Source organism: Vespula pensylvanica, chromosome 11, assembly GCF_014466175.1.
Source record: "Vespula pensylvanica isolate Volc-1 chromosome 11, ASM1446617v1, whole genome shotgun sequence".
NCBI lineage: Eukaryota > Metazoa > Arthropoda > Insecta > Hymenoptera > Vespidae > Vespula > Vespula pensylvanica.
Genome location: NC_057695.1, coordinates 3,554,030 through 3,581,643, shown reverse-complemented (window position 1 = coordinate 3,581,643; position 27,614 = coordinate 3,554,030). Strand labels below are relative to the sequence as shown.

General features: G+C 36.5%; 4 protein-coding genes across 7 annotated transcripts in view; 1 reads left to right on the top strand and 3 right to left on the bottom strand.

Annotated features, from left to right (window-relative positions):
- Positions 1 to 2,689: 2,689 nt before the first annotated feature.
- LOC122633119 (ribonuclease Oy) lies at positions 2,690 to 4,430 on the top strand. The gene is made up of 3 exons (XM_043820668.1): positions 2,690 to 2,952; positions 3,357 to 3,894; positions 3,971 to 4,430. The coding sequence occupies exons 1-3, from the start codon at positions 2,819 to 2,821 to the stop codon at positions 4,136 to 4,138; spliced, it is 840 nt and encodes a 279-aa protein (XP_043676603.1). The 5' UTR covers positions 2,690 to 2,818; the 3' UTR covers positions 4,139 to 4,430.
- LOC122633118 (UBX domain-containing protein 1) lies at positions 4,428 to 6,300 on the bottom strand. Of its 2 annotated transcripts, none has more exons than XM_043820666.1 (7): positions 6,119 to 6,300; positions 5,993 to 6,046; positions 5,741 to 5,899; positions 5,357 to 5,608; positions 5,031 to 5,268; positions 4,769 to 4,949; positions 4,428 to 4,697 (listed from the first exon to the last, which is right to left on the bottom strand). In XM_043820666.1, exons 1-7 carry the CDS (start codon positions 6,172 to 6,174, stop codon positions 4,645 to 4,647), a joined length of 993 nt encoding a protein of 330 aa, XP_043676601.1. In that variant the 5' UTR covers positions 6,175 to 6,300; the 3' UTR covers positions 4,428 to 4,644. The 2 variants fall into 2 exon arrangements, with proteins under 2 accessions (XP_043676601.1, XP_043676602.1); XM_043820667.1 differs by having other exon boundaries at positions 5,993 to 6,059; positions 6,119 to 6,261.
- Positions 6,301 to 6,576: 276 nt separating this feature from the next.
- Positions 6,577 to 8,326, bottom strand: LOC122633120 (histone H2A). Its single transcript, XM_043820670.1, has 3 exons — positions 8,124 to 8,326; positions 7,770 to 7,977; positions 6,577 to 7,195 (listed from the first exon to the last, which is right to left on the bottom strand). Exons 1-3 carry the CDS (start codon positions 8,143 to 8,145, stop codon positions 7,018 to 7,020), a joined length of 408 nt encoding a protein of 135 aa, XP_043676605.1. The 5' UTR covers positions 8,146 to 8,326; the 3' UTR covers positions 6,577 to 7,017.
- Positions 8,327 to 9,334: 1,008 nt separating this feature from the next.
- Positions 9,335 to 27,614, bottom strand: part of LOC122633112 — a 72,568-nt gene continuing 54,288 nt past the window's right edge. For all 3 annotated transcript variants that reach the window (XM_043820660.1, XM_043820658.1, XM_043820659.1), the window contains exons 9-16: positions 19,377 to 19,627; positions 18,408 to 18,655; positions 18,134 to 18,286; positions 17,863 to 18,011; positions 11,951 to 14,542; positions 11,641 to 11,847; positions 11,178 to 11,561; positions 9,335 to 11,094 (exon numbers count right to left, since the gene is read on the bottom strand). In XM_043820660.1, coding sequence (XP_043676595.1) covers positions 10,895 to 11,094; positions 11,178 to 11,561; positions 11,641 to 11,847; positions 11,951 to 14,542; positions 17,863 to 18,011; positions 18,134 to 18,286; positions 18,408 to 18,655; positions 19,377 to 19,627 — 4,184 coding nt within the window. In that variant the 3' untranslated portion in view covers positions 9,335 to 10,894. The remainder of the gene's footprint in view (positions 11,095 to 11,177; positions 11,562 to 11,640; positions 11,848 to 11,950; positions 14,543 to 17,862; positions 18,012 to 18,133; positions 18,287 to 18,407; positions 18,656 to 19,376; positions 19,628 to 27,614) is intronic.

The following is a 27,614-nucleotide window of genomic DNA, read 5'->3' as shown; positions in this document are numbered from 1 at the left end:
CCCTCGTCGAAGTCCAAAACACAAGTGAACTAGTAAGTGTAAGAGTCGGTCGAAAGACCGTCTTTGTCGTCGCTTCTCGCAGCCGATTATCCCCACTTCGCAATTTGAATCTAAAACAAATTAAATCGTATAGATAATTAGAAAAGATGTGTGAAAATAAATGTACTTACATTAACTCTTCTCTATTACTTGTGGAGAACGCGTACTGGGAGAACTGCGATGCATACTCGTCGAAATTCGTAGCAAGACTGAATCATTAATATTGGACCATAATCGGTCGAACGCTCGACTTTGTTGTCGTCTCAGGAAGCCCAGTATCCCCACTCCACAATTTAATTCTGAAAAGAAATAAATCGTATAGAATATTGAAAGAATGAGTGATATATTTATATACTTACATTGACTCTTCTTGTTTATTTCCAAAGGATGTGCACTTCAAAAACTGCGATGTGTACTCGTCGAAATTCGTAGCCAGACTGAACAATTAACTATTAAAATCGGTCGAACGTTCGTCATTGTTGTCATCTCAGGAAGCCCAGTATCCCCACTCCACAATTTAATTCTGAAACGAAATAAATCGTATAGAATATTGAAAGAATGAGTAATATAATTATGTACTTATGTTATCTCTTTTGTATTACTTGCGGAGAATGCATACTGCGAGTACTGCGATGTGTACTTGTCGAAATTCCTTTTTTGATGTCATTTCACGTAATCAACGGCCGCGAGACTAAAATATTATAGTATAGAAATTTTACATTAACAATATTTCATGCGTACGGAGTATAACGCGTATTACGCATCGTGTAATGTTCAAACGAATATATTGTTGTTTAAATATTAATTTGTTGTATTCCATGTACGTCTTACTTTGTTTAAATAAATGTATTACTATCAAAAGTATTAATTGTTCGTATTAACGTTCAGAGATAAAGCTTCGATGCTTACTCGGCGAATTGCAAAGAGAAACTAACTCAGTAATCTTCAATGTCAAGCAAAGGTCCCTTTTTGAAAGACATAACGCATAACCAACACCACAAGACCAAAATATTCATTACGCATCATGTAATGTTTAAATGAATGTACTATTGTTCTAATATTGCTTTGTTGTACTCCAAGCATATCGTATATTGTTTAAATTTTCGTTATATAACAGAAAATATTAATTATTTAGACTGAGTTCGCCGATTTACGTGAGCCGATATATTAAATGCAAATTATTTTATATTTAACGTGTGTTACGAACTATGTAACATATAAGTAAATGAATTATTATTTAAATTTTATTTAGTTATATTCCTCGTACGCCATAAATTCTTTATATAATTGTAAAATTATTGATAGAATTATTTATTTATCTACTTATATTTAAATTCTATTTGAATCTAGAAAAAACTTGAATAAAAATTTTAAAGATAATTGATCATTGGGCATCATAGAGATCTTGATTAGATCTATTGCAAAGTTTACATTGATCTATTCTACATTAACTTTTCTATATACGATCAAATCATTTTCTACATTATCGACAAAATTGACTATTATAATATATATATATATCATATAATATATATATATATATGAAGTTTGTATAAATTTGAAATAAAATTAATAATTTATACTGTAAAATTACATTTTAACTTTGTGCAATTACTATATCAAATATAACAATTGTACAAACGTCGAGCCAATCGAGCACTCGATTGTTTACTAGTTATTAATGCACAATCGTTGACAATTTGAAAATGAGAACAAGTTCATATTTCGTATAAAATTTATATATTAAATATTTGAAATTAAAAAAGGAAAAAAATCTTTTCGTGTTAAGTATCATCGCGTCATGAAAAAGATAAACACGGGTGCAGATCAGGTTGTATACTCGACGGAACTGAATGCGATATTGCAGTCATAAAAAATACGCAGTAAGTGCATTGATAATATTTAAAGCTGATAAAATATATCTTCCATCGTCTTAGAAAATGTTTGAATTAGAAATATTATTGAGATAAACGTGTGCTATATAAGACACAATAAAATCAAAAGAGAATATGTTATTCAACAGAGTAAGAACTAAGAAGCACATATTTAATCGCATACTTCTTCATGAATGGATAATGATACTTCATTCGTACGTCAGCAAAAGCAATTTCGTACATTGTCAGCGAAAAGAATAAACCTTGCAGCTCCTCTAATGTGACGTCCGTGCGGATTCAATTCTTTCGTTTATTACGTACTGTAGTAAAGTAAAAGAACGGAGTAACTATTAAAATATTATACAAAAAAAAAAAACGATAGGAATAATAAGTTTCATAGATATTACAGAATTTTTAAAATCTTTTTGTTATCTATATCGCTTAAAGAGAGAAAGAGAGGGAAAGAGAAAGATAGAGAGAGAGAAAGAGAGAGAGAGAGAGAGAGAGAGAAAGATTGTGTTTCTCCGTAAACCTGTTGACACGCACCTGTCGTTCAGGTAAAGCAGTGGTGCGCAAACTATTTTTAGACAGAAGAATTTTAGACAATTCTTAACATATTTTCTTAATTACATTAGTAAATATAAGAGTTATATCATTTTATTTTCATTAAAAAAAATAAAAAATAAAAAATTAACTCTTGAATTTAATTATTATTATTATAGGTAAAATTTATAAACATTTCACCATTTTCAATAATTTACCAATTATCCAATAGTTCCTGGAAGGGGATCACAATCCATAGTTTGCGCATCACTGAAGCAAAGGGCTATTTTATATCTAATAGTTCAGTTAGAATGGTGGGGTAAAATCAAAAATAGTAGTGGGAGTAAAACTGTGTATAAGTGATGAGTAAAAGTCACGATTGCAAGCAGCTCAGTCTCCCTTCATGCCCGAAGAAACTCTCAGCTGCTAGCAGCATGCTTCGACACAAGATTATCACGTGTCTCCTTGTCTTATTTCTATTTAATCATAGTTTCGGGTGAGTAATACGATTCATTCCAACTATTGCGTTAACGTTTCCAAGTGTTATATAACGCAACATTGTTGAATTTTATCCTGCAACTTATTCACAGAATGATCGTGTTCATCATCGTTATAATATTAATATGTTGAAGAAATAATTATAGGCAAAACTCGTTATTTAACCATGAGAACACTTTGCTGATAGATTATACGTTTTATTACGATTATTCGTACTATTTCAAAATTGTATTCGAAAACAAAATCTAATCTATATACGTATACACTTAATATATTCAAGTACTGCATTAATACAATTTTGAAATAGGAACGATAAGATAATACAGAATATTATAACACTAAATTCACATTGTAAAAAATGAATGTTCGTAGGAACTTGTTTTTTTTTTATTTTTTACCTAGGAGAAGACGTTCTAAGTGCCAAAATAAAATAGAAGATCCTCACTACTTCGACATTCTAATTTTCACTCAACACTGGCCGCAAACAGTGTGTTACTTATGGAAGGAAAAATCGGAGTCGCATGCCTGCGCGTTGCCCAAGGACGATGAATGGTCTATTCATGGTATATGGCCAACGAAGTATCACAGCGAAGGTCCAAATTTCTGTAACAATTCCTTGCCATTTAACGCGAGCACTCTGAAGCCAATAAAAAATGAATTGGAAACAAAATGGATCGATGTACAAAATGAAAAGGATACGTATTCCCTTTGGCGTCACGAATGGAACAAGCATGGTACTTGTGCTGCTGTACTTCCAACTTTGAATAGTGAACTAAAATATTTTGAAAAAGGACTTCAACTCTTGGACGTTTATGATATGAAAAATGTTCTTGGAAAAGTAAACATCGTACCTGGTCGCAGTTACTCGGTACAAGATATTTTAAACGGAATTAAAAAAATTATAGGTAAAACAGCAGAAATAGTATGTGCGCATAACGAGGTAGGTATATTTAACTGGATTTGAAAATTTTAATTCAATTACTCCCGATCATTAATAATTTAATTACTTATTGAAGGAAAAAGAAGAAGAATATATTTTCGAAATTAGGATCTGCTTCGATAAGACTTTACAATTGATCGATTGCGATAACATTAGTGGATATCCTGCTACTACTTGTAGAGATTCTACGCAAGTTATATATCCTGGTATTGTACCGTCATTTTATAACGTTATACAAATATAAAAGTAATTTTTGCTAAATATATAGCAATTTTCAAAGACGATCTTCGAAAACTATGGATGGAACTATTATAATGTAAAAATGGAAATTCAGCCTAGACTGCAACTTAGAAATTATTAATTAAAATTTCTTATAATGTATGTGTGTGTGTGTGTGTGTGTGTGCCGTATATACTGTATGTACCATATATCATAAATCATGAAATTATTAATACGAATTATACAAATTATTGGATCATTGTATAAGAAAAGGCATAATATTTTTATGTGATTTACAATAAAATACGTATACATTATTTTCAAACGTATATTTTCTGCTTCCCACGCATTTTTAATTATAGCATTTTTTGAAAATCAAGTTATGAAAAACTTATCTGCAATCTTAAATAACCAACGCATATTAAAGAATTTGTTTCCTGTAGCACTTAATTGCAATTAAATTGCATGTTTACAGATAATGCAATTGCTCACAGTTTGTATTCTGATCATTAGAGTAGAAATAGATAGCACTCAACACAATGCAGTCTTTTTTTGAACGATTATAACTGCAGAAGGCACCAGCCCTAAAAAATACAGATAACAAATAAAACATTTCTTAACTTCTTCAACTAAATTAATGTCAAACACGGCATACCTAAAACGTCTAATGGTACATCATAATCCTCCTCTGTGAATACCTTTTTAGGAAAGTTCGTCATTAAATTAAACGGTCCACAATCATCTGTCCGATTCATTTCAACGAATAATCTAACTGCAGATAATTGCTCCTTACTTCCAAAACTTTGCGTTAATGTTCTTCCATTTGTAAGTCTAATCTGAAAAATATTATATAAAATCATAAAGGCTTTGCCTATTCTTCTTTTATTTCTATCTTTCATATTTCTATGTATGAATACCTGAAGCTTAGTCTCGCTATAATCTTTCCTATGATGAGACGACGTAGACGAGGATGACGACAATGACGATAACGTTGATACAGAATTAGGAATCTGACTGTTATCGGCTGCAGCTTTTGCACGTCTTGCTGCTTTGTCAGCTTCGATTTGTGCCTTAACTCTTTGCCTTGCTAATTTTTCTTCTTCCTTCTCCCTTTTTCTTTGTTCTAAAAGCTTCTTCATTTCTAATTCTTCCAATCTATAATTGGTAAAAATATAAAATAGTTAAAAACAATTCTAAATGTACTATTTATCAAAGTTTCCATTTTCTTAGCATAATGCCTTACTTCTTCCTTGCCTCTGACATTTCTTTTCCAGATTTTATTCTATTTCTCTCCCTTTCAAAAGCTTCTTTCTTACTTTGTTCCTCTCTCTCTTTCCTTTTTTGTCTCAATTTTTCATCCAACAATTTCAATTGTTCCTTTTTCTCTTCCTCAGTAAGTGGTTTCTTTTCTTCTGTACTTTCTGAAAATCTATCGTGTCCTGACTTTGTAGCGTGAAACTCAACTGCGAGACTCGAGTTAAAGAGCTTTCCACATCTGTAAAATATTTAAAATGACAACCATGGGAAATATAAATAGAAGTTAAATGTATAAATTATTATCATAAAATAGTCAAAATACAGTTATTCAATAGTTAATAAATGCACAATAAGAAAAACATGTACCTACACATCGCATTTCATTGACTTCGCAACTTCTGTTGTAGACACTTGTCCACCCGTACTAGCAACACTATCTTGTGCTGGAGTATCAGCTACAGAAGCTGGTGCACTTTCAGCAACGGGAGGTTCAGGAGAAGGTTCAGTATCATCAGAATGAGCTAAGAGCCTTATAAAATAATTATAATATTCTTATTGACATGAACGAATAAATCGATTAATATATAAAAAATAATAAAAAGGAAACAAAATGATCTTTTACCATTCCATTGCAGGTTCTACGCCGTTATTTCCTGTAATTTCCAGGGCCTTTTCGCTATAACAAAACACTTAATGTAAATTTATAAGGTTAACTTTTGCGGCTTGGATGTATTATTTAATAACTTACGCCTTGGACATGCTGAAACCCATGTCCACGAGCATGGCTATATCTGCCGATGACATTTTTCAACGTTTATTCAGACGTTAAATAAATTTTAGATCAGACGAGTACCTTTTCAAATCTATTCACTTCAACGAAATCTAATTGTCACGTCGAACCGACGCGCTCTCTATACACTGTCTACTCCAGTGATCTCACGCAAAAATGTAACCGGAAGTACAGATATATATGGGTGTATGTGTCTATATTATATATATATATATATATATATATATATATAGAGAGAGAGAGAGAAACACACACACACACATACACACGTATTATATATAAATTTGAATTTTCTAACTATACATGACTAAGTTGTTCGATCAAATATAAAATAAAAATTTACTTTCGTAAAATCTTAAAATATTAAAAATTTTTTTCATAATTGCATTCTACGTATATGTATACCAAACAGTATATAAAGTGAAGAAGATTCGTCCTTGTTTATTTTCGCATTAAACATCGTTTACATTCAACAAAAACAATTAACATGTAGAGATTATTGAATCTTATAGTTTATAGAAATATTCTTGTTTATTAAAAAAAAAAAAAAAAAAAAAAGGTGGGTTCAAAATATAACATAACACAAGATACTAAAGATTTCTAATTAAATATGGATTATATGCATGTGATACAGATTAATTCTAGGAGCATGGTCAACGCGCTATTAAATTGTTTGATTTATCATATAGTATTATTTAAATAAAAATTAAGAAACTGTTCGCTACATCGTCAATATTTATAACTCGAATGTATTCGATTTGCACAGTGTAATTCTTAAATACATTGTGCCTGTGAACATTTCAGGTTTCCGGAATTAGACGCATTCCTAATATACTGATAAGTTATAAATGTTTAATCTAATATTCTTGGGAAGCTTTGTCTCCCTTTCCAGATCCTCCAGTACCAGTCTTTTTCGGTAAGAGAACAGCTTGGATATTGGGCAGAACACCACCTTGAGCAATGGTAACACCAGACAGAAGTTTGTTTAATTCTTCATCATTACGAATAGCTAGCTGCAGATGACGTGGAATTATCCTGAAAGTTAAGAATCAAACAGTTGAAGATAATAAGAATTCTTGCTTTTAATCTTGAGATATACAATTTCATTAATATGGAAATCGATTAAAAATATTAGGAAGAGAAGATTAAGAGATTGTATTGAACACATCAATAAAAGAATTTAAACTAAAGTCCATGACCTTGCTGAGCCTACTTCTTCAAACAACACATACTATGTCAATAAGAACATTACAAAGGTACTTATAAAAGCTGTGTGTAATTCATTTGAAAACAAAACTAGCATATATATAACATGTTTAAAAACATATTTATTAATTTCATAGCCAAACTATTTTCCTCAGTTAATGTTCGAGATAAAGTATTTTTTTTCTTTTTATTCAAGGCAGAAGAAGACGATAAAGAAAACATGGAGTATTCTGCAAGGATTGGAAAAGAAAGAAAGGGGGAAAGAGAGAGAGAGAGACAGAGAGAGAGAGAGGGAGGAAGGGAGGGAGGGAGAGAGAAGGAGAGAGAGAGGGAGAAAAGACAGATATAAAAACCGAAATAGAGGGGCGAAGGAGAAAAAAAATAGGTATAATTTTCAGCCGACCTTGTCTTTTTGTTGTCTCTTGCGGCATTCCCGGCCAACTCAAGTACTTCAGCCGCCAAATATTCCATAACGGCGGCGAGATAAACTGGTGCACCGGCACCGACGCGTTCGGCATAATTTCCTTTTCTCAAAAGACGATGGATTCTTCCGACCGGGAATTGCAGCCCTGCCCTACTGCTACGAGTCTTTGCTTTTCCCTTAGTCTTGCCTAAGAAAAAAACCATAGATCCGATCACGTTAATCCGATTTTCCTAATTTCTCTTCCTCTAAGAGAGAAAGAGAAAGAAAGAGAAGAACCAAGAGAAAGTTATACGTTTCACTTGGTCGTTTGGTTAATTAAAGGCGTATACTTACCGCCCTTTCCGCGTCCCGACATCTTTTCACTGTTTTTCGAGAGATTATATCTATCTAAATTGGAAAAGAAGCGAACAAATATCGGCTTCACTCGAGCGGACTACGAAGATCTTTGTCCTTTAACGTCGAGTGTTACAGAGAGAATGAAGCCGTTGATTCGTTGCACGACGACGACAAAACGGTTATGCGTTAGGACGTCAGATATTTTGGCGGCGGCGGTTGGGTAGGTGCTCGTTTGCGCGGGAAGACGCCACAGATCGGAAACAACCAATAGAAGCAGCCAATAGGATCGTGAGAAATATTCCTGTTAATTTTTACGGCTTCTTTTCCCTTTTTCTTCATTTAGTTTCGTTATCTTCTTGAAATTAATTTTTCTTTATTGAAATTTTCCTTTAGATATTTTTATATTTTCAACATATGTCGAGTTAATCGTGATTTTATAATAATGATTTGTTTGGCGTCGAGGCTACGCTCGTTTATAAACCGATCGAGGCGACATCTTGGATGAAATAACGATTAAAAGAAAAATGTAACAATAAAAGATTATATTGAGAATTATTAACGTTAAACTCTTAAGATTTTCCTTTGTAAATTATATTACTGTTAGAAAGATCGCAAAAATAAATAAATTCGTTATCGTTGCTAAGTACTTATGCGTTGCGAAAATTATGGCGGCAAAATAATTGCAAAGTACGCAAGTGAATCTTTCGAACGGACTACTTTCTATTTTCCCTTAATCAATAAAAATTATTCTTCACTAGGAAGAAAGAGACCGTGTGTAATTTTGAATGGTACGATTGTAAAAAGAACGAAAATTTCTAGTTATTGAAACCTAAGTTCCTCCATCATGTTGCCATGATGCGTCTGTGCAATTTTAAAGCTAGACAAAAACTAAATTAAACTTTTTTAAATAATAAATTTTCCCTGCCTCGAATTCTTAACTTCGAATTTTCCCGTCAATAAATTTGTAATTATATTATATCATATATTAATTGTATATGCATATTATATTATTGATATTATTAACATTCTTCAAATACGAAAAACTTTATAATGAACAATATTTATTTATTAATAATTTGTTACGATTAAAAACAGAAATGAAATTCGATATATAACAAAACTATTTTATAAAATTAATCCATGAAGATATTTTCCTAATAAATGTTGATAAGGAAAATGTAAGGTGACAAGAAAGCATACACGAGATATTCATGTTTTCAACAATTTACTCCTAGGCTCGTCCTGGCCAGACTGAGACCGATAGACGCTTTTGGTCTCTTTCTGTTATATAATACATAAAAATAATGATATTTACAAATGTAGGATAATGTTAGGCACTCAATGAACAAAACAATGAAATTATAAACGATCGTCTTATTATATATTTTGAGGGTTGTTACGGTTTATGATCAATTAATGCACTCAGAGAGCAGAGCTAGATAAGTTAAGGATACCAAAGTCAATGGAGTTTAATTATGACGTTGTTAAATAAAAATATTTTTTTTTCTCCGTTCGCAATTTTAATCACATTCAATTGGTATTACGATCCGATTAGTGTGAACGCGGAATGTTGGATTATCGGGTAATCAAGCATTTTTCGTGGAATGTGCTCGCACAAAGTCTCACGTTCTTCTTTTTATCTTTCTTTGTTTAAATTAAGTCACTTTACCTAAGTACCTCGTGATTGTATTACATTAACTTTCTCGTATTCGCTGGCCTTCAAGTTATATATATATCGTAACTCGTGGACATCGAAAGGAAGGAGTTCTCGTTACGCTCTCTAAATCAAGCGTATTTCCATTTTGTATTCTATGAACGTCCGCGGACTAGAGTTATCGTGAACTTTTATTAAATTAAAAGTGACCGCGTGATCCTATTTTCTGAACGTTTCATTAGAATCTAATTCATTGTGATCGCAGTCTATTTGATATATTAACTTAACTATATGGTAAAATTTATATCACCTCATACGTGATATTATTATTTTAAACGAAAAAAAAAGGTCGAAGTCACGATCTACATTCGCAATGACTTTATTGACATCACCAACTAATTTGGTGAACTATGTCCTTCGATCCCATGTCCCACTTTAGCTCCATCACTGTTTTTCTCTCATCACTGCTTTCGATTAACTCGACATTAGAGTCCACATTACTCAGAATAAAATAAGTTATACGATTTGTCTATTTCTCATTAAAATAGTATATGTGTGTGTGTGTGTGTGTGTGTGTGTGTGTGTGTGTGCGCGCGCGCGTGTGTGTATTTGTATTTATGTATGTGTACGTGTTTGGTACAAATTATAATTATTTATAGTAGAGTGGAATAAGAGCCGTTAGCCAAAACTAGAAAATACCTCTCATCGAAGGTTCCTGATATTCAGCTTGATTTTCCATTTGGTTTTGTATTTTGTTTCCCTTTTTTTATATAGATCATTTTACACACGCTGATATGACTCTTTGTTAGAATAAAATGGTAAGTATCTGCATCGAATATAAATGTCTTTTGCAAATTGTTCTTCCGTCGAATGTACTGACAAACGACTATTATGTATGTAATTTCTTCTTGAACAAGGATTCCGCAATAATTAGTCAAATTCATCATGAAATAAGACTTAAAATTCCTAAACATTTGGTCAATGTAACCCTTCTGCTTACTTGTTTATATTTATCTACATACTACATTTTGTAAGGTATGTCGAATGCCAACGGCTCTTAACCCGCCGATAATATCACAGATGAATGAGTTTCCGTGTTGTGCGTCATGCATCGCTACCTAAGAGTCCTAACAAGTGCATTAATTCTCTCGATCTTTTCACTAAGCACTCGTCTTTCAGAATCGAGTGCTGTTCTAGCTGATAAAAGTTCGTATATTCTCCGTTCGAGTTGTATTGTTTCGGATCGCAATGCATTCGATTGCGCCGCCAATCTTGATGTTTCGCCAGTTAGAATTCTTCTCTCCAATACTTTATCTAAAAAGGAAACGATCGTTTTAGGAATAAATTAAAATTAAAAAAGAAAAATCTAAGCCATATTACAGGTAGACGCTTGATACCTTTCGAATACTCTCTGTAGGCCAGCATGATGTCTTCGATACCGTTCCACCTTGGCTTTTCTTTTTTCTCACTATGTTCGTCGGTGTTTTCACAGATGTCTATGACTTTGCTGTATTGCTTTACGCCATTTTCGCCGGGCATAGGAAAGGTAGGGTAATACATGGAAACGATATTCGGTACTAGAGGTGGAAGAGGAGGTGGTCGTTCCGGAACATGCTTCACTTTGACTTTATCCAAAAGTCTCATCTTCTGAGGTGGCTTCGGCAAAGGTGGAGGATCCTTCGAATAGACTTTGGCAATTCTTTCGCAGTAGACGGTCACGGAATTCGTACTCTTTCGTTTCTTACGATCTTGTAGAACGTACTGCCACGTCGCCTCGGCTTCTGAAATTGTAAGGTGATCAATGATTAATAAAACAAAAATAAAACAATGGATTTTATGAGGAGTAATTGGATTCCTTACCGTCTCGTTTATGCGGTGGCATAACGTCGAGACCTATTGTTCTAAGGAAACCAACTTTTGGTTCGAAATCCGGCGATTGTAATAGGACATCCGGATGTTCACGTGGAATCGGTAACACGGATTCGATGATAGCCTCAGTCTCGAGGGGTGGTTCCGGTGGGTCTGGATTTAGTCTGTACCTCTTCTCAACTTTACACAATTCGATCTCTATATAAAAGATAAAAATTTAACGTTAGTTACGATAATGAAAAATAAAAAACGATTAAAGGAAAATTTATAACTGATATATAAATAATTTTAAATGATTTACCGTTTCTGGTACTTAATGTAGTGAGTCCAAACATGGCGAGGAAAGACAACTTCTTGTAGGAATACTGTAACTTTGCTGGTGGACCCTTAATAATCCAAAGATCCATCTCCTTATTGTCTTCCTCGCCCTCCGAATCGGAACTACACGTAATCCCCGTGTTTTTATCCCTCTTCCTCTTTCGTCGCTTCTCAGCCAGATCCAATGAAGATGTCAATTCTTTTGGTTTTTCGGGTATGGCGAAAGACTGCTCGTTGTTACCGGCCGTCTCCTGCTTGACGAGAGCCTTACTCAAATCGGGCACGTTCAGTACAGCTGGCTCGCATTTCACGGAAATCTCAGTCAAATTATTGCACTTGTCGGTAAAACAAAACGCAGTTTTCAGCTCGTTGTTCGAGAAATTCAAAAGCTTTTCTTGATATTTTGGTATCTGGAGGAGAACGTTCGAAACGTTCTGACAGGTACGCAATACCTCTTCAGACTTGATGCTCTGCATTAAGTGACTTGTATCAATAGGCTTCTGCGCAATCTCGCTTATACTGAACTTAAAACTTGGCTGAAACGGTAATGTGGACATTATGTTCGGGTCATTTTGGCCTTTTTGTGGTTCGACATCGGGCTTGTTATATTCTTGTTTCTCATTCTGACTGAATTCCGCCGGATGAAAGGATAGAACCGGCGGTCCCTTTCCCTGTTCGTAGTTCAAATGTGGAGCTAGGGTTTTCTCCTGTAATATGTTCGTAACTACGTGATTCTGTTTCGTTGGCTGTTGTTGTTGTTGTTGTTGTTGTTGTTGTTGTTGTTGCTGCTGCAACTGCTGCTGTTGTTGCTGCTGCAGCTGTTGTTTGTTGTGAATTTCAGTTGTGTTTTTTTCGTTGCTCGCATTGTGCTTGTTTTCTTTAGCAACGGCAACGTCCATGTTACTTTTGTGATGATTATTCGTGTGATTGCTGATTTTTGGAGTATTCGATGCAACGCAGTTACCGTTGCCGTAACTATTACTTATTTGGATTTGGACTTTGTCGCTGGATGTACAATTAACTAGACTCAACGGCGCGCTCTCGTTTCTTTGTGGCACGAGTTGCGACGTTTGTTGATACTCTGCAATAGAATAGGAATTCTGTTGCTTGTTGCTATTCGTATTGCTGACGATGTTTGCGTTATTACTCGTAACGTTGCCACCGTTGCCGCTCAACGTTTGTATGCTCATCTTGTTCGACGAATGATGCTGATGTTGATGCGTTGATGTTGAAAAGTGCGGTGGCTTGTAAAGACTTGGCAAATGGGAGACAGGTATGTGGGGATGATGGAATTGAGGTGGGTAAGGAATCGGTTGGGAGAGCGATTGTTGAAGATTCGCCGATTTGCCGTTATCCAGCGACGAGTTTTCTTGCGCCTGCAGTTGACCCACGATGGACGCAGAGGTTGTTGATGTAGCTGATGACTTCAACGTCGATTCCTGATGATTTATCTGATTAGCTATACTATGATTGTGACAGTTTATCGTGGGTCTTTGCTGTGGCTTCACACTGGATCGAAAAGAATCCTCGAATGGTCTAACAAAGGCTGGTTGCATCGTCGTGGAAGAGCTCGTAGTCGTCGTGGTCGTGGACGGTACAGTGGTAGTCGTGATTGAAGTTGTGGTCGTTGTTATGCTCGGTGTACTAGTCGTGGTGTTCGTTGTTGACGCTACTTCCTTGTTCCTGGACACGTGGACACCGTGCAGCAACGGCGGAGACTTGCGCGTCAGGGATACATGATTCATGGAATTCAAGGAGGATGGTACGGCACTTGGAGTAGGCAAGGTATGGGTTGCGTGAGTTGTCATCGTATTATTGTTCGACAAGGAATTAATGGTAGTGGTGCAGCTGGTGTTACTCGTACGTTGCTGATGCTGCACCGGTTGTTGAGTTTGTTGTTGATGTTGTTGCTGATAATATATAGAACTTGTGACCGTGGTCGTCGCGCTACTCATTATCGTGGCTGTATGCTGACTAGAATGAATGGTACTCGACGGCACTGGGGGAAGGTGGAGAGAAGGTATAGAGATAATAGGTGCCAGGGGCATGCTTAACGGCGGTGGTGGCCCTATTACTCCTGGGGTTAAGGATGAAATTGGAGGTATCGAAGGTATAGGAGGTGGACCGATCGGCGCTGTGCTAATCGCCGGAGGAGGTGGTCCAAGATTCAGGGGAGTTAACGTGCTTCCAAGAGGAGGTGGGATCGGAGCGGAACTAACGGAGCATATGGAAGCAGAACCCAGAGAGGATGGCCCGATTGGTGCGGCTGGGCTTGGAAAGGGTGGCAAACGAGAATGGTAGATGCTCGCTGCTGCTGCTGCTGCTGCTACTGCTGATGGATCCGATGCTGGTGGTGGTGGTGGTGGTGGGGGTTGTGCTTGCGGAGCCGTTGCTTGTACTGTAGACGATGACTCGTCTTTTCTTGACTGATGATGACCACCGCTACCAGGAACAACGCCATTATTGTTGCTCGTATTGTTGCTGTTTGCACTGTTACTATTTGGCCTGTCTCTGCTGTTCTCCCGTTCACGCTCCCGCTCGCTGTGCATCTGAACCGCTATGGTCGGCTTCCTAGCTGGAACAAATCCCGAACACAGTGCTTGGTAACCCTCCATTCGTTTACCGTTCTACGTTTGAATTTAATCGAACGATTGATTAATGCATCGAAGGTCGATTATTTTGGATTGAGTCGCGATAAGAGTCCCTGGGTGGTCTTTTTCATTCAAAATTCTTTCTATTAACTACGCGAGGAGAAGCCTTAATGATATCTATCGTTAATATATATATATATAATCGACGTGTTTCGTTTTTGTTATTTGTTCTAATATGGAAAAAGCTAAAGATCTTCCGCATTTCGCAAATGTTTAACATAATTCAGAAGTTTCGCTAGCGCTGTTAGAAACGAGGTAAAATTTAGGCTTATTTGTCGAGACGACGGTATACGATGATCGAGAGGTTAACGCTATCCTTTTGAGGTACGACACATTGTTTGTCTACTTTGACTTACCTTAGGGATCCATATTCTCTTTCGTTGCTATAGAAGATATCTGAATCTATTCGCTTCGAAGTATTGGGGATGATTTCCATTTAAGATTATTTACAATAGATGTCTAAGATTACGAATAAGTAAAACTAACTAATACGCTGATTGAAGGTGACGATCGCTAGTCACCATCGTTTAGCCAAGATTAAAAAGCAATGCCAATGTATTTTATGGATAATGGTGATGACGCTTTAATAACCGGTGTCCGAATGACAAGTGCAGACTAACATTAATCGAATCTTCCCCAAAACTGTTTCAGAAAATGATGCGAGGGTCAAGAATTCCAAGTACAATCAGAATTTTGATCAAATTTTTTGCAATATTTATTTTTCAATTGTAGTCCAAATATACATGTTTACATAATAAATTATATAAAAATGGTATAATTTTGACAAAAGAATATGTGTGATAAAGTTATATACATCGGTGGATTCAGTCAGTATTAGGAGCAACGTGTTTAACTACAATTAAGGGAAATTATTTCGACATTTAGCGATTATTTGCAAAAATTTCTAAAACAGTTGCGGGAACTAATACGCAAGAGTGCATTGCGCCTGGAAAAGTATATATATATATATACTTCTTGATATATATATATATATATATATATATATATATATGTATATATATATACTTTTTAGTATATACATATATGAGATTACTGATTATTTAATCGGTGTTTCGTCTAATTGTCTTGGCACGTATTATAACAAATGCCTGCTACCTAATTTAACGAATAAGAAATTACTCGATAAAGATGCACCACCAGATTAGTAAAAGACGAGACTACACGATCATCGACCTTTGGAATATACAAGGGAAAGAAAACAAAGGATGAACAAATAACTTACGACGACTGATGTGACCACCGATCATTATTTTTGTATTCGTACGATTCGTACGATGCTAATTTTCAAGAATTAGCGTAAATTATAGGCAAAATTTTTTATAGGATACATCTATACAAAGATTCTCTAATATGGGAAAGAAAAAAGAAATTATAATCTAATTAAATGAAACAACGTTTAACGTATAAACGGTATGACAAAAAAGAAAAGAATAAGATAACCCTAACGCGCAATAACATTGTCTTTCCTTTTTCTTTGAATGAGAATGAAGAATTCAACAAAAATCAGCCCTTCTTTGAAAGGCGTGCACTCTTATGTTTAAGTTTCGCCATTTGTGACGTTTAATATAACTATAAAACGATTAATTATATAACGAACCTGTAATTGTACATTCAGAGGTCTTATTCGAGTACTACAAAGTGATTTTTGGAACATCATATAGACAATAGGTAACGGCCGACCGAAGGCCGACTTAGATTATTCGTCTTGATGTTTAATAAAAGTTAGCGACAAAACGTTTTGGATAAGTCTGACTTCGGTCCGCAGTGAGAACTGAACAATTCGCTAAATCGGGCCTTAAGAAATTCGCGTTTCAGTCGGTCCCAACCCTAAGAAATTCGAGATCATAGAGGGTCAGGCAGAGATGATTTTTACGCTCTCTTTGACAAAGAAACGAAGAACAAAAGAATAGAAGTAGTATTTTTAAAGTACACTAAAATCGATCGAGAGCACCCAGGACCGTCGCGAGGCCAACTGTTCTACTTTGAACTTCTCTCTCAGAAAGAAAAAGTAGAAAAAAAAGATTTATAAATAAATGAAGATAAATAAAAAAGAAAAAAAGAAAAAATAAAAAAGTAGAAAAAAGAAAATTAAAAAAAAAAAAAAAATTAAAAAAGAAAGAAAAGTCAAAGAACGAACGTTAGGCTTAACTAGATCGTCGAGCTGTGCGCTTACCTAAAAAATATCAATCTGACCTCCATAAGAAACAATTAACTATGACTATATCTTCTTTATTTTCTCGTTTAATTATATCTAGATTAAAATTAGAAGCGTAGTATGTTTTTTTTTCCTCGTTTCTTTGAAACTTCCGTCACAGTCAAATATATTCTACAACGACTTCTCCTCGCTTGGCTTCATCAGTTGCTTCATCTAATTCATTTCTTTTCGCTCGAAACACAAGTCGATTGAAATTTTTTATTTTCGCAGTATATAGGACATTTTTTCTTTTCCTTCTTTCATATTTTACTCGAAGATTCTTGTACTACGTTATACTAACAAAATTCCTTAATGAGAGAACGATCGCTTGGCACCGACATATACTTTATTAATTTATTTCAAGAGTAGTAATAAAATTAATGAGATTAATAAAGAGAATGTTGAAAGGATAACTCACTGTTTAGAACATCGTGTTTGTCTTGACGATGTTTCTAAGGTAAAAAGCGAGAACAAAGAGAAATTGAGAAAAAGAAAAAGAAAAAGAAAAAGAAAGAGAGAGAGAGAGAGAGAGAGAGAGAGAGAGAGAGAGAGAGAGAGAGAGAGAGAGAGAGAGAGAGAGAGAGAGAGAGAGAGTGAAAGAGGAAATAAAAGAGATCGAGATAAAAAGAGAAAAAAGATTTATAATAAAAGAACACGACGTGGAAAATGGAACACAGACTATTTCGTTTTAAAATAGATGAAAAGTTTCGACTGTCGATGGCTCGAACATAGGAAGAAACTTACGGTGATCGTTTTTACGCGGTTAGGCTTGGGATGAGAGGGTAAGAGATAGAAACAGAGAAAGATAGATATATCGGAGAGGATTGGATATAAGTTAAGCATTTAAGGCGAAAGAGAGTAGTCGCGCGATATTTTTGGGGTGTTTTTTTTTTGTTCCTTTTCGTTTTATCAATCTAGAGCAGCCAACAACGAAAAGAGAGGTTTCACGCGTTAATGAGCGATCTCGGCGATTTCGCGTGACGCTTTCTTTTTAATGAAAGGCTGTGGGGGGTGGAGCGACTCGCTCACCTGCAGTATCGGTGGATGCAGGTGTGGGTGCGGGTACCGGGGCAGAGGAAGCAGTGCTTCGTGCTGCTCTTCTCCTCTCTTCCTCCTCTCGTAAAGCAGCCTGCTGTTCCCGCGCTTGTCTCAGCCTGTGCTCCTCTTCCAATTTCAGCCTGAAACGAGAAACGTCGCTTCGTTAAATCTCAAGAACGTTGAGAGACACCTCGGCTTTCAACAGATTTTATTAAGGAAACAAGACGAAGTCGATAGCAGCCGACTCTGGCTTTTTACTTACCGCTCGTGCATCACTGGCGACATGAGTCCCAGCGAAGCAGGTGGAAGCATGTCTGGACTGTATCTTAACCCATAAAGGGGATACGATGGCAGTCCAGGAAATAACGGTGGTCTCAACATCCCGCATCGTTCCAAATACAATTGTTCTTCTAACCTGTAAACAAAAGAAAAAAAAGAAATGATTCTAATGTTTTACGTTATAACATCGATTCAAATTTGAAAGATCTCAGAAAAATCGATAGAATATTCTCAATTAATAACAGCGAAGTGGTTACCTATAAGCGTGCTGCAGATGTGGTGGTGGATAGAGACCATGGTGATAAGGGTTATAAGCAGCAGGATCCAAAGCAAAGGCAGGCGGAGCATGGGCCGGATGGTGTTCAGGTCGATAGGGTTGGAAACCGGAACGAGCCAACAATTCGGAAGCTGCTGCAGTCACGCTATGTTTGCTAGTTTCAGTAGGTCTGGCAGTCGTGTACAAAGAGGGAACCTCTTCCGGCCTTCTTTCGTGCGACGTTCGTTCCTGAAAATCAAATCAAATTTATATTATACATATCTATTGTTAATAAAATATTATTATAGGAAAGAAATAATTTTAAGATGATTATTTAATAGACGCTTAATATTCGATATTTGTTCTTCGCTAAAAAAGAAAAGAAAGAAAACATTCACGAGAATTCCGAGAACAGAATTGAAGGAAAAGGAAAATGAAGCTTTGATCTTTCGATTATACCAAATCGAGCTTCTCTACTCTCTTCCAGCAGAATGAACGTTTTCTTCATATCGGGCCATGATTGAAGATTCTCTTTCACTAGCTTATACTTTATCAAAAGACTTCGACTTTACATTCTTCTCCTCTTTCCTGGCGAATATTGAATTTTATAGGAACGATTGTTCGATCTTTAGGAAATTTAGCATTTGCAAAGTTCATTCCCGTATCCAGATTCTTCAAAGATTTCTAAACTCTCTTACGCTTATTATAAATACATTTAAGGTCTCTATCCTTAACTGTTGCACCGATATAAATTCTTTTACCTTTACAGACGTATACATTGCCTTCGTACAAAGAACTCGACGACGAGAAAGTGCTTTGTCGTCCTAGGCTATATTCCGAGTACGTTCACTCCGGCAAAGAAAAAGAAAGAAAAAGGACGCCAAAAAGGGATAAGAAGAATGGACGGAAGTAAGTGAAAAAGAGAAGAAGAAAATAAAAGACTGGAAGGTCGTACGAGGCGATCACTCACCTTGGCAGGAGAAGGACCTCTGACCAGAGGAGGTGGAGCCCGACTCTTGGGACTGGCACGGGGTTCCTCTTCTTGAGGAGCCGGTCCTGCTTGTTTCGCTAGGTTCCTCAAAGCCGCGGCGAAACTTCTGTTGTTCTGTTGGCCACCTGGCCCGGGTCCCGGGGTATGACCCTGAGGTAGAACGCCGGAACTGGGTCTGTGGGACTTGCCAATAGACGTTGGCTGTGCTTTGGTACTGGCTGGCTGGAGACCTGAAAGAAATCCTGTGGTTAGTGACGAGGTCACAGTTACGTTTCCGTTTTTTTTTCTTTTTCTTTTTTTCTATATGTAATTATGAGAATAAATTTATACGTGATTCACCCTCTAAATTTCTTTTCTTCATTTCGGAACCTATACCGACACGAAACAATCTCGCGAGTGGAAAATAATCAAGAATTATTAACCAAGTTACACCTGCGATGGAATTAATTTCAATGGAAATCAACGTTTCAACGTGTTATTAAAATTATTACTAGTTCTGAAGAAATCAATAAACGAACCACGTAAATTGCAATTTCAATAATACGAATGAGGATAAATGGCGTTACGTAAAAGAAAAAAAAAAAAAATGAGGAAACTATTTACTCTAACAGCGGTTATAAGCGCGCATACGTTTCGTTCGATTGTAATATGACGATAAAATTACTGTAATATCAGGATGACATGGATATAAAGAATAGATGCAATTGATATTACTCGAAGTAATTGCCTTTTATATAATGCGATAAGTGATCCATCGATATAGATTTATATATATTTTCTACCCTAATGAAAAACTTTCAACAAGATTGCAATAGAAAAGATTTGATATTCGGGTGCAGCTTTTAATAAAAATCAACATTGATTTAAATAATTGACGAATAATAAACATTGAAAGATTTGGAATACTCAAATTATATGTTTATAGTCTTATCGATGTATAAAGATAACAAAAGAATTAATCTAAATTTGCTATATACGAAAGAGCCGTTCGGTCACGATCGAGGATTATGAATTTCTTGCGAGATCGGAGGTCGAACTTGTGTTGACGCGACCCGCCAAAGAGGTCAACCGGTCGAGGTCGGTCTCGTCGATGATTAATTGGAAAACGAGCGTCGAGGTAACGAAAAAAAAGCGTTGAATAAAAGAAAAAAAGGAGAAAAAAGAAAAAAGAAGAAAAGAGAAGTGATCAATTGTCGATTATCGTTAACAATTTTTCTCGGTTAACGCCAAAGCTAAAAAAATAAAACTCGTTACAAAGCGAATGATAATGCAAAACAGGAGGAATAATCCAAATGGTAGGCGTTAATGGATCGACGATAAAATGTCGGTGGTGTCACGCGTACGTGAGCGTTTCATTAATTTGTATGACTTTAACATAAATTAATTGCCACCAAGAGGACGGCTCGCGCTCGTTACGCATCAGACGGGGATTAGTTATGAACAAATGTATATGAGATGGTCGCGAATTGCATATAACGTATATATGTGTTATGTGCATATGCTCTTTTCAACGACCTCACAGGTAACTTTTGGAAGATCAATGGACATAGGTCATATCGCAAATATAAAACGAAACACGACAGTAAAATCGAAGTCTTGTCTTTAAAGCCATTAATAATTATGGATTACAGAGAAAAAAGGAAAGAAAAGAAAAAAAGAAGCACAGACTGAAGAAAGAATTTTCAAACATCGAAGTTTCGTTTCCTTTTTTTTTCTTTTTTGCTTCTTTTGCAAATTATAGAATAGGAAAAAAAAAAGAGAAAGAAAGAAAGATGGAATAAGAGGAGAAACGTTGCCACTCGGCCGAGTCTTTGTTTTTTGGGATGTTGCACGCGAAAAGAACGACAAAGGGCGAGAGGAATCGGCGTGCGTCGCGAGAGAAAGCTATACCCGCTCAAAATGAGAAAATAACAGGGAGAGAATGCCCGACGGCTCGCTCCTTTCGAGGGTGGCTTTCGCCCTCCATTCAATTCCTCATCAGGAGAGTGCACACGCCTCTGCGTCTCTTGCGGATGTACATCCTCACCCTCTTTTTCTTTCTATATCTACCATTTTCCCCTCCTTTGCTTCAACTCGATCCTCGACTCTCCCTAAAGTGCTCGGCTCCGAAACGCAATTTCTTTTCATCCGTATCCCCACCTCTTTTACTTTTTCTCGATGTCCCTTCACGATGTACCCTAGACTGCCGTGCCTCTATTTTTCTATCTTTGTTTCGTAGCATTTAATCTCTCGGGAAGGACGTAGAACGAGAAAATTTGTAAGAAAGAGAAATTACAGGATTCTACGCGACGACTATCGACTTTCTCGTAGATATAAAAGAGATTCTTTTTTTTATGGGCATCATTATTCGTGAAAACCATTATAGGCTAAGGGCTAGCCGATAGAATAACCTTTTCGTTCGAGAGATCTTCGTTCGTCGAGACCCTTCGTTATAACGAGGATGTGAAAATGTGCGTGTGGTCGTGGACAAGATAAAAAGAAGGTGAATATATACATGCGATCACCATCGACGCACCAGCAACAGCAGCCATGCTAGGACATTTACTAACACGAGCAACATCGTCGTTGCCGTGAGTATCACGAACTCTGGGCTTGGGTTGACTCTATGCCGAGGTCTGGAGGATTCAGAAGGGTGTAACGGGGGTGGTGTTAAGCGGCTTACAGTCTGTTACCATGGTAACACCACACCACTAAGACAGGAAGAGCTTGAATCCAGCGCGTTGCAGGCCCTGTGACCCTCGGCGTACCCCATCAACGACGCAACCGAAGAGAGGAAGAGAGAGAGAGAGAGAGAGAGAGAGAGAGAGAGAGAGAGAGAGAGAGAGAGAGAGAGAGAATGCCGGGAAACGAAAGAGGGGATGAAAGGGAGTACGTGGGCGGAGGGATTACGCCACTAACTCTGTTTTTACACCAAAGTGTTTTCACCGAGAGCTTCCGATGTATAAACCGCAGCTTCGGTGTGCTCGCTATAACGAATTTACGTCGTACCGCGAAACACGAGAATGAGAGAGAAAGAGAAAGGGAATGAAAAGAGTAGGACTAGTAGTCAGAAAATTTTCACCCCTACCTCTGTCTTCTTCCCCTCGGGAACCAACGGACTTACGCGTAATTAGATAATTAGTACGCCGAATCTAACGCTGGCTTTGCCTTTCGATTTGTTAGATTTAATATCTTTTCTTTTATACTTATATATCCTTCCTATTTATTTTTATTTATTTTCTTTTTGTTTTTCATTTTTTCGTAAAAACCAGCAATATTTTTTCGTAAACGGGCAGTAACCGTAAGCTCCCATTTTTTTCGCAAGAGTTGAGATATTTTTAATAAAATACAACGGTATGCGCGATCACATGCACCACCGCGTTTGACATGCACGCGCATCAACCCCGGTTCGTATTTCGCGTACTTTATTACTTTCGGTAAATCCGTTGGTCGCAATGAGAGTTGGCAAAAATAAATTTCATACGAACGATGATATTGCGAAACGGTGGGCGCTTTATTTTTGCAATTTCACGACGATCTCTATCCTACCACTATTGACCAACCGTTCTAGTCGATTTTTATATTAAAAAATACTTAGGCACGTACGATCGAGGCAAATATGTTTGGGAAAAACATGTTTGAAAAAAAATCTGCAGTTCTTTGACTCCAGAGTCATGCAATTATCCAGCCTTTTTCTTTTTCTCTTCGTCATGAGGAATGAATTTACGAGAAATTCAGCATGTGCTTGACAAGGGAAAGATGCCTAGAAGTCTGGAAAGTTAACAGCATTTCGATTTTCCCTTTCCCACCGAGAATCATTAAATTCACGGCCTATAGTAAAGTTATTGCGTATTACGTTCACCTATTGAACTGCCATCTAGCTACCCTTACGCTTTCTGCTACCTCAACTAGCAGAAACACCCCAACGAGAGTCATGTACGATAAGATAGAAACTTGAGTAACGTCTAGAAGTTCGCAAACTACTTAAGAACACGAATGCCAGTTGCGGCACGAATGCGCGATCTCGTGACAACGTCGACGACGACGACGACGTCGCACAAATAATTTGCGCTGTGCGGAAACCGTAAAGGCCACGACTCGTTTCGAGGAGTCGTAATCTTCGTTGTCGCGACACCGTTTCGAAGATACATCGATATTATCGGCTCGTTACGAAACTTCTACGACTCGAACTCCTCTATTCGAGCTTATCTTCGAATATATGAACATTTTATGAAGAGCCATTATCTATGCAATGAACATATAGATTAGCGAAGTGCAATTCATTTTTTTTCTCCATTTTGTTTAACATTTACATTTCGAAATATTGTATTTTGAATAAATGTACCGTGTAAAGATATGTACGTATGTATTCGATATTTCCGAATTTACGATTTATTTCGCGTAATATGTAATTTTTAATTCGTGATAATTAAAATTCAGCTGGGAGTTTTGGTCCGTAGGTAATATATAATATACGCGGATATAATCGATAAATGAATGCACAATTTTCAACGCAATACTCTGCGGATATTTTAAAACTGTTAAGCACTGCGAACGCTTCGGTACAAGTTAAAAAAGAAAAAAATGTTAATAAAATATTGCGCTTTACAATATTTTGAATATGGTGTCACTAGGACATATCTGTACAAAGATATTCCAGTTTAAACTGACGTTCTTACAATTCCTTTCGACATTCATTCAGGAAAGAGAGAGAGAAAGACATAGTACTGACCTACCGCTACTACCACTGCTACTACTACTACTAATACTACGTGTCACGTGACCGTAGTGTTTTTTGCACGCTTAGCGTCACCGAGACCAGTTCGAGGAACTTATGTAGGTGAGCGTTTTAAATGTCTCTAGAGCACATGCCGTTTTCCCCGAACTAGAACATTTTTTTTCACACGTTCTTTTTCACGTTTTTTCTTTCTCTAATATGGTTCAACGCTTTGATATTATCGGCAATTTTTTATTTTAAATTTACAAAAAAAGAACAGTCACGCATAAAATAACATGACGACCGATTATCTAAAATATACAAATGTATAACAAGGTGATAGTAAATTATAAATACAATTTTTTGCTAAATCATTGAAAGAAATAAAAATATATTAACACTTGTCTTGTTAATATCTTAATTTAATAATATCTTAATAACTAGATATCAGCATGTTCTATCGACTTCTGTAAAGTTCGTGTAATTTATTATCCAATACGTTAGGTAAATGAAACGCTCCATTAGCCTGAGTAAAATGAAACCGTTAAAGTTCAATTAATAAATGTAATATCTTAATCAACTTGGACGTTTCTCTTGAACGAACTTATATAAACGATTTTAAAAGAAACCATTTTCTTTATCAAGTGAAAACTGGCGATCGTAATAAAGGACAAACTATAGCATGTAACCATTGCTGTATAACCTGTTGACGAAACGGAATCGATCGTGGCGCGTGCTTCCTTTCCATTAAACGATCCTATCCGAAGCTCTACGTATTATAGATATGTGTGTGTGTGTGTGTGTGTGTGTATATATGTATGTACATTGTACATACATGTACGCAGAACGAGTCATCTCGTAATTCCCCCACCGTTTTGCTACTAGTGATGCCATACTCTCCCACTTCTCTGTTTGTCGATGACACTGTGTGCGAACGCGAACAATCGGTGGTTGCCACGCAATCTTCCACCATTTTTGATGTCACCCAGAGGGAGAAGAAGAGACATAAACGCGCGTGCGTGTAAACTTTGCGTTGACAAAAGAGAGCGAAAAAATGAGCGAGAGAGAGAATGACCGATCGACATCTGTCTCTATAGGACAACGCGAATGGCCATTGATTTGAGGCCTTCCAGCTTTGAAAAGTGCTTCTGTCATAGATCAGCGACCGCCGTCGTATCGACGATAAAGCTTGTTCGTTCGAATAAATGGCGGAAAAACGTTATCATTGTTTCGTGAGAGTAAAAAGGATGTAACAAAAAAGTGAATTGAACTTTTGGAAAAAGGCACACACCTGAATGATTTATATTCAAAGAAAGAAAAAAAGGCGTAAACATTATTCCGAAATCGAAATAACAAACTATGAAAATATTTGGATTTTGAAATAGTAACACAGTAAAAAGCAACCAAAAGATAAAGCGCCATAATAACCGACTAAAATTTTCTGAACACGCTCATTAAATAACCGAGAGATAAATAAAGTTTTTAGCAGTGTAATATGTTCCTTGATCTGTCGAATGGAGTAGAGTGAGATAAAAGAGCTTTTTCTAATCTTTCGAATATTATGCAATAGGTTCTTTTTACGAATAAAATCGAAAAAGTGCCAAATTGTAGATACTCAATTTTTTATGTACAGTCAATGTTACCTCGACAGGAAGTCGATGGAGATGAGTGTCATGAAAAATACTTGTCTCAAAGTACTTTGATCTGACAAGAGTACTTGGCGTTTACGTCGTTCGTTAAGAACTTTATAAAATCGAGAAAGAAGAGAAGAGAAGGGGAGACCCTCTTCCTTCCTATCAATGAAATTTAAGTTTTCGATCTTCGTTTTATCTCTCCTCCTCTCCTTTCACGATACGACGAAACGACCAAACCTACGTGAAATTTTCGAAGATATAAACCGACAGGGTGGATAGTAGAAAGCGGCAAGGCGAGTCTCGAAACTCGCCGAAACTCGAGCTACCCTTAGGAGTCCCTTGACATTTTGCCAAGCACCCCCATTGAATCACCATATAAACGACTCCAGGCCCTGTGAGTTCAACCCCTGATCCGCCCTAACCTCAAATATACGTTTCATTTTAGTACGTTCGCTGTCCCGAGCGAGATCATAGGCGCCGACATTTTGGACTTTCGGCTGCTTCTCCTTTCTCAGATTATACGAAATATTTTACGCGCGCGAGCGCATGTGTGTGTGTGTGTGTGTGTGTGTATATATGTATATATATATATGTATTTATTTTATATACACATACATAAATATACGTGAGAAGGAAAGTTTTTCTTATAAACGAGATAAACGTGAACCATGTGCGATTGACCGTGTCGTAAAAGGTACGATATTTTTCTCTCAACGATGCGTTCGACGATAGGCGGACAAGCATCTTGAAATTTTACGAGCGAGATGCACTTTCCATACCGGATACCTCTAAGAAAACGTAAAGATCACAGACGCGAACGTGGCTTGCAAATAAATTTACTACAACCCATGCTGTAAATTATAAAAGCGAAAAGAATAACCGAGTGGATATTCATTAAGCCGTAAATTGGAAATACGTGCGATCGACTACACACGAATATAGCTAAATGATCATAAAAATGAGTATTTTTATATCAAAGAATTCCTTTCTTTTCTCTTTATCTCTTTCGTTGTATCCTATGAAGCATACGAAGAAAAAAAGAATGAAAGAAAAAAACCAAGCAGACTTCCTCTACAAAGTAATTATTTTCCATACATCGTGAGTTTCTATCTTCACTTTTTTCTTTGTTTTTAAAAAATGAAAAGCAGAGAGAGAGTGAGAGAGAGAGAAAGAGAGAGAGAGAGAGAGAGTAGGAAAATCGAGACTTCGACGTCAATGAGAGAACGAAGCTTCGCATTCCCATTGCTCCCATTGCTGCCAGGGGTGCCTGCGGGATTTCGCGTCGACGTCGTTCGTTCGTTCGTTCGTTCGTTCGTTCGTTCGTAAGATGCTTTGGAATTTCCATATTAATTCGTTAGATCGCGGAACGTGAGGTGAATCCACGATTTAATAACGGTTTGTTCGGGCTCGCTCGAGGATCCCGTCTTTTTAGTCAATCTCTTTCTCTCTCTGTCTCTCTCTTCTTTTTTAAATGAAGAGAAAATGGAAAAGAAGAGAATATCGAGAAAGAGTGCAAAAATATAAATACATATATTACAGATGATATTTCTGTATTTTATTAGAAAATGAATTCGAAAGGAAAAATGGTATTAATAATTAAGCGATACAAAATTTTCACAAAGATTCACGAATTATCGCGTTTCTATTATCATAGAATGAACAGAAAATAAAATAATATAACAAAATGGAAGAAAAAGATTATCAAAGACGAGACAATGGGATTTTTGTCAATTCTACTTCGAATCGGTGAACTCGTTAATCCTAACTTCTCCTTCCCTCTTTGGTGTCAAACGATTTAACCGGACTTTGGTGGAGCTAGCTCGTGTCAGTGATTCCCTCTCCTCCCTCAATATTTTCCGCCATTGGGGCCAAGCTAGTTGTCGAATA

Bases quoted from the DNA above. Each gene is read 5' to 3' on its own strand.
- LOC122633119 (XM_043820668.1), top strand. From the start codon at position 2,819: ATGAGTAAAAGTCACGATTGCAAGCAGCTCAGTCTCCCTTCATGCCCG. The intron at 2,953-3,356 runs GTGAGTAATACG...TTTTTTACCTAG, and splicing joins CTATTTAATCATAGTTTCGG to GAGAAGACGTTCTAAGTGCC. The intron at 3,895-3,970 runs GTAGGTATATTT...TACTTATTGAAG, and splicing joins TAGTATGTGCGCATAACGAG to GAAAAAGAAGAAGAATATAT.
- LOC122633118 (XM_043820666.1), bottom strand. From the start codon at position 6,174: ATGTCATCGGCAGATATAGCCATGCTCGTGGACATGGGTTTCAGCATG. The intron at 5,900-5,992 runs GTAAAAGATCAT...TTATTTTATAAG, and splicing joins GTAGAACCTGCAATGGAATG to GCTCTTAGCTCATTCTGATG. The intron at 4,950-5,030 runs GTATTCATACAT...AATATTTTTCAG, and splicing joins ATAGCGAGACTAAGCTTCAG to ATTAGACTTACAAATGGAAG.
- LOC122633120 (XM_043820670.1), bottom strand. From the start codon at position 8,145: ATGTCGGGACGCGGAAAGGGCG. The intron at 7,978-8,123 runs GTAAGTATACGC...TTTTTTTCTTAG, and splicing joins GTCGGGACGCGGAAAGGGCG to GCAAGACTAAGGGAAAAGCA. The intron at 7,196-7,769 runs GTCGGCTGAAAA...CTTAACTTTCAG, and splicing joins AGAGACAACAAAAAGACAAG to GATAATTCCACGTCATCTGC.